This window comes from Poecilia latipinna, unplaced genomic scaffold, assembly GCF_001443285.1.
Source record: "Poecilia latipinna isolate Pla-1442-1.1 unplaced genomic scaffold, P_latipinna-1.0 Scaffold1555, whole genome shotgun sequence".
NCBI lineage: Eukaryota > Metazoa > Chordata > Actinopteri > Cyprinodontiformes > Poeciliidae > Poecilia > Poecilia latipinna.
Window position 1 is genome coordinate 112699 of NW_015114171.1, and position 6411 is coordinate 119109.

The following is a 6411-nucleotide window of genomic DNA, read 5'->3' on the forward strand; positions in this document are numbered from 1 at the left end:
GAGAGTATAGTTGTGAAACTGAGAGCGTAAAGTCGTGAAATTGAGAGAGTAAAGTCGTGAAATTGAGAGGGTAAAGTCGTGAAATTGAGAGAGTATAGTTGTGAAACTGAGAGCGTAAAGTCGTGAAATTGAGAGAGTAAAGTCGTGAAATTGAGAGAGTAAAGTCGTGAAATTGAGAGAGTAAAGTTGTGAAATTGAGAGCGTAAAGTCTTTCACGCCATGTATTCTACCAGTTTGTAGTAGAATACATGTAATTTTAGGTTAAACATAATTAGCTAGTGTAACATATTGTGTTCACTAAAATATTGTTTTATCAGTCCATTATATTTTTGTTACTATCAATAAATAATATTTTGCAGGTCAAACAGTGAAAACAGCAGATCCTTACAGCTCTATGTGCCTTGGTGTAATTCAGTATTTTCCATCTCAGCTTTGGCTGCATGCAGAGATGTTCATGGAGACGTCATCAGAGCAGAGTGTTCGCTCTGCAGTCAGTCAGTCAGTCAGTCAGTCAGTCAGTCAGTCAGTCAGTCAGGTATTGAACGAGTGATGAAGGAGCCATCAGCCGCGGCCCCATTACCTGTCCAACGCCTGAGCACTTCCACACCTCCTTTAATTTCACACTTAGCTACCCTGCAGCAGAGCAGCAGCTCATCAGGCTGATGTTTCCTCAGTCCGACCCGACTCACATCCCCAGACTGCATCCAGTACAGCTGAATGACCACACTGACGACTCATAATGTATTAGAGAAACATCTAAACACAACACGGGACGGAGAACGGGCCACCAGAACCAGACCTGGAAGCCGCTTTGGTTCAGTACAGAAAAGTGAAATTGAGAATTCACCCCATGGACGTTTTAACAAAAAGAAAAATCAGCAACGCTGAACAACATTTGGCTTTTTTGACCAAAACCAGAAAAAAAACAAACTTGAATCTTGAAGTGAAAAATGATACAAAATACTGGCAAAAATATTTAACCTAAAGTAAGTGATTGGCATTATTATGACTTTATTCTCGTATCATTACGACTATTCTCACTACTAAGATGTTATCCTCATAGTACGACATTATGAATACTATGCGTAATGTTACAAATAGTTTATTCTTACATGACAACTTTATTCCAGTAGCATTACGATTTTATTCTTTCTAATTAACCAGTGAATCTCAACCTGATGATTCTTAGAATCCTTTTTAACCTGCTTTATTTTTTACTGATTCCTCCAAACTCTGACCCCCTGATGACCCAGTTTCTCCCGGGGAAACGGTCGGGTCTCACCTGTGTCCATCTGCCAGACGTAGACGGAGCCGTCGGAGCATCCCACCACCAGGTAGTCGTCGGCCGGCCGCCACTTGATGACCTGGATGGGGAAGAGGTGTCGGGACGCCAGCATGATGCACTTCCTCTCCCGCAGGCTGAGCAGGCCGACGGAGTGGTCGCTGGCCACGGAGCAAACGCAGTGCTGCACGCGGGTCTGCAGGGAGGAAACGGCAGGGACTCAAACCGCGACTGAACAGAGTCAGAGCTGAACGTCAGCAAAGATCCCTGTCATGATCAATTATCTACAGGTCAAAGTTCACAGTCTGGAGAAAACCAAAGCACAGAGGCGGAGGTGTGGTCATGTGGGCCAGAAATAACATGTTTGGAAAGAAACAAATAATCCTCGGAGTAATCGATTACTAAGATAATGGCTGCAGCCTGACTGGCTGGTGAAACTGAATTGATTTGGTTATCTGTGTCTTCTAATGCATTTCTAACATTGTACAAAAAAGGCCTAAGTAATTAAATGAAGAACGTGTCAAGTTTTAGACGATTAATCGATTAATTGTCAGAATAATCGATTACTAAAATAATCGTCAGTTGGAGCCCGACTGGTTTGTGACACTGAATTGATTTGTCTAATATTGATTTCCAATATTGTATTAAAAAAAGTTAAATAAAAAATCTGCAGAATGTGCCAGTCCGATTAATCAATTAATCGTCAGAAAAATCGATAGATTAATCGCTAGCTAAACCAGTTCCAGCCCGAGTCGGTTGTAACAGATAAAGCGTGGAGACGGACGGTTGGACATGAAGACGTCTCCGGCCTTACGCTGCAGTTTTCCGGCGGGACGATCAGCTGGCTGATTTCCCCTCCATGAACGCAGAAGATGTGCTTCATCTCTCCGGTGAAAATGTCCCAGACGATGACGGAGAAGTCCACTCCTCCGGACACCAGGGAGCGCTGGTCGTAGCGGGGCGACACCTGGTACGGGTAGAGGACGCAGGTCACCTTGTTCCGGTGACCCCGCAGCGTCCGGTGGGGCGGCCAGCCTGCAGCGTCAACAGGTATTTTGTCACTTCATAAAAACCAAAAGCTGCATTTGGTGTTGCATTTCAAAGCATTTTAATAATTTTTAGCCGAAGGTGTTGAAGTTATTCAGACCATATTAAAGCTGAGCGTTCAGGAGCATGTGTCTGTGTCTCACTGAGTGTTTCATGATACTAGACCATCACCATCATCATCATCCTCACCCCTGCGCAGCATGTGCTCCCCCTGCAGCAGCTGCACGATGGCCGTCTGCGTGGCGGGGACCAGGACGATGCTGCCGTCCTCTCGGCCGCAGACCAGCCGGCCCTGAGACGGGATGTAGACGCTGGCCGTAACCTGGGCAACAAAACGACAGGAAATGACTCCACCAGACACAAAGAAGCAGGTTTCCATTTAGTTTCTGTTAATTCCTGTGAACCTTGATGGGCAGCTGCTTGTTGGGCAGGACGCTCAGCTGGTCGATGATCCCTGACGAGACGGGCGTCAGCTTATCGAACGCCTCCTGCAGGCTGATGGTGGACGACACCTGCAGCTCTGCAAAGAACCATCATCTGAGTCTGATAACAGACTGAACGATAAACGCTGAACCAAATAAATACAGTTTATGAGAAAAGCTGATGCTGGTCAGTGGCAACATCTGTCCACCAGGTGTCACTCATGTACAGCAGCCTTCATATAAAAGCTCATTGGAAGCAGATTATAGGAAAATAAACTATCAAAAACACATTTATATTCATCTTAATTTATATTTTATTTTGTTTGTCTTTATTTAATTAACCTTTTAAAAGGATCATTTCCACCTGTTGAAATTAAACTAAATCATAAAGTTTTATCTTCACCTGTTCATACTGAGGGAATGTTATTTAACCAATGAAATGTTTATTTTCTTTTAAAAAAGGAACAGAATTATTTGTTTGCATATTTTAATGTATTTCTATGTGGCATTTTTAAAATATTAATCAGTGACTAATCATCAGAATGATCGATTAATCATCAGAATGATCGATTAATCGATCGGTGAACTAACTGCTAGCTGCAGCGCAGCATCAGGCTGCTGCTCACCTGTTGGCGTGGCGGTCGGCTGCGGCGGCGTGGCGTCCGGGACGCTCCACAGCGACAGCCGGCCGGCCGAGTCTCCCTGGATCAGCAGCTTGTGGAACGGCTCCCGGCGGCCGAAGAAGAAGCGGGTCACCGGGGGACAGATGAGGAGCTGAGGGGGGAACGGATCAGAGGCTCAGACAGGAAGCAGAGCGCGGCCGCTGCAGCGCGTCGCTCTCCCTTCATGTGAGCAGGGCAGGTGGGAAACAGCAGCATGACTCAGGAACCAGCATCACACCTGGACAGGTCGGAGTCCCACAGAAAAACTAAATCATTTCACATCGGCAGCTGGAATTGGACCGCTAACCTGAAACCCGGTTCTGATGCGTCCCACACCCACTGAACGGACGAAACAGGAGAGAGGCCGGCGTCGCCACGGCAACGGAGGAGAGCCGATCAGGACAGGAGAGCCAGCAGGTGTCAAACCACCACCACACTAAAGTATTCACACCCCGGCAGCTTTCCAACGAAACGCAACACTTTATTGGGATTTTATGACACAAAGTGGAAAAATAATGATGGATAATCAGCATTTACTGAAAATAACATTTTAAAACTGTGACGTTCATAATCAAAGTAAGATTTAAAATTTAAATTAGGACGTTTTAATACTCCAGAATCTGAGCCAAAGGGAGCGTGTGCTGCTGGACACACCGTCCTCACACTGAAGCACAGTGGTGGCAGAATCATGCTGAGGGGATGCTTTTCTTCTGCTGGAGACTGTGGTGGAGGTTCACCTTACAGCAGAAAAACCTACAGCTAGAGATAACAGGAGATGGCCTAGTCAAAGTCCAAACCCAAAACTTGATGCTCACGGATGTTTTCTGTCCAGTTCAACAGCTTGAGATGTTTGATGAGCAGAAATGTCAGTTTGAAGGCGTCAGATGTGCTTAAGACAAAATCCCAACGAAACTCCGAGAGGATCAGCGACCTGAGGGAACGCGGAGCAGTTCACAGGGTGTGAAAACTTTTAAAGGCACAGCAACTCCAGACATCAGAGTGGAAAAGTTCTGCTCACCAGGACAGGAGGGAAGAAACACGGAGGCCGATCAGCAGCAGGCGGCCGAGAAGAAACTGACTGACAATACAAACAGCTGCAATGGCCGATTGAGACAATCTGACACGGCGACAGGAACCCAGAGGGCCAGGTTCTCAGGGAGAGACGCCATTTTGGAGGGATTTAACTAGAATTTATCAACGTTTTAATGTCTTAATGTAGGGGCCTAGTTCATCTAGTTCTAGTTCATCTAGTTCTAGATCCTCTAGTTCTAGTTCATCTAGTTCTACTTCCTCTAGTTCTAGTTCCTCTAGTTCTAGATCATCTAGTTCTAGTTCATCTAGTTCTAGTTCATCTAGTTCTAGATCCTCTAGTTCTAGTTCATCTAGTTCTACTTCCTCTAGTTCTAGTTCATCTAGTTCTACTTCCTCTAGTTCTAGTTCCTCTAGTTCTAGATCCTCTAGTTCTAGATCCTCTAGTTCTAGATCCTCTAGTTCTAGATCCTCTAGTTCTAGTTCATGTCCGTCTCCCAGCGCTTCTTGTTCCAGTTCATCTAATTATTCTGGTTCTTTTGCTGCTTCTAGTTCCTCCATTTCTTTATCTGATTTCTGCAGCTCAGTCGATTCACCTCTTCTTCTTGCTGCCTGCTGCTGACGCTAAGCGTGTTGTGGGCTTACAGGCGCCTCTAGAGGCCGGTGTTGGTAAAGCTGCAGTGGGGTGTAGAGCTCTGGGGCGAAGCCACTGGGACGGAGGCAAATGACCTCCACCTCCTGCTCCTCCTGCTCCTCCTGCTCACCTCCGTCCTTCTGGGAGGAGGTGAGGGTCGGTTCATATGGGAGGGGGAGGCAGCAGTCAGAGAACAGGAAATAAAGGAAACAGAAAAACAAAACAACAGACAAAACGTAAACAAAGTAAATTATAACATTCAGGACAAACAGGAAGTCCAACATGAACCCTAAACATTCAGCTTCATGCACACGGATTGAAGCGGAGAACAGTTCACTTCGTTTCTGTTCCCATGCTGAGTTCACCAGATTAGCACCATAACATGCTAACATGTGAACATCAGCTGGTTTAATCCACGTGTCTGAAACGAGTCCAGAACAGAAATACGACAAAAACAACGTCAGGCAGCGAAAGGTGGGCTTGGCAGAAAGAACTGCGTCAGACGGGACGTCAGGCAGGATGATGAGGGTCCAAACCCACCGAGGAACAATTCATCATTCATTCAATTCAAAATCTAACCGTCTACAGCTCCCTGCTACGAACAACAGCCAGGCTAAGTCAGCTCCACTGTTCTAAGGTTCAGAATATAACAAAATGCATTTCAGAAAATGAAAAATAAAACAAAAACATACATTTTTATATGAAGTGAACTGAAAACGTACCAAACTGTGACCCCCAGTCATCACCAGGTGTTTCACAGAAACAAGAGGAAACAAAATGGCCGACAAACATGAATCTTACAGAAAACCTGTTGGACATGAAGAGAACCGGAGAGGCCTCTGTGGATGACCTCTGACCTGTTTGTCTGAGCGCTCAGCAATGCTGTAGATCAGCGGGGGGATCGATCCTTCTTTGGTTCGCCCAACGTCGCTGCGGAAATGTTCGCTGGCGGACTGGCAGCTGAGAACCAGACGGATCGTTAACCCAAAGCACTCAGAGACGCTCCTCCAGCCGGCGGCGTCCGGCCTTACCTGGCCGGCAGCTTGTAGATGTAGCTGCAGCCGTCTTCGGTCCAGATGATGACTTTATCCGCCGAGATGAACTCACCGCCGGTCCAGGACTGGTCGCTGTCACTGGGCACCGAGCAGAGCAGAGAGTAGTCTCCTGCATCGAACACCTGGGAGACAAAGGAAGAGTTATTAGACAGGATGAGAGAGAGAGAGAGAGAGAAAGAGAGAGAGAGGCAGACAGAGAGAGACACAGAGACAGAGACAGAGAGAGAGAGAGAGAGAGACAGAGAGAGAGAGACAGAGAGAGAGAGACAGAGAGAGAGAG

The 6411-nt window shown here is 46.3% G+C and overlaps 1 protein-coding gene across 4 annotated transcripts in view; it reads right to left on the bottom strand.

Annotated features, from left to right (window-relative positions):
- The window catches only part of wdr7 (WD repeat domain 7), a 92872-nt gene that overhangs the window by 78682 nt on the left and 7779 nt on the right, over window positions 1-6411 (bottom strand). For 3 of the 4 annotated variants that reach the window (XM_015058621.1, XM_015058622.1, XM_015058620.1), the window contains exons 8-14: window positions 6108-6253; window positions 5934-6036; window positions 3378-3525; window positions 2734-2849; window positions 2519-2651; window positions 2097-2317; window positions 1283-1478 (exon numbers count right to left, since the gene is read on the bottom strand). In XM_015058621.1, the coding sequence (XP_014914107.1) occupies window positions 1283-1478; window positions 2097-2317; window positions 2519-2651; window positions 2734-2849; window positions 3378-3525; window positions 5934-6036; window positions 6108-6253 (1063 nt within the window). Of the gene's footprint in view, window positions 1-1282; window positions 1479-2096; window positions 2318-2518; window positions 2652-2733; window positions 2850-3377; window positions 3526-5087; window positions 5376-5933; window positions 6037-6107; window positions 6254-6411 lie in introns of those variants that run through there. The other variant, XM_015058623.1, reaches the window with a different exon arrangement.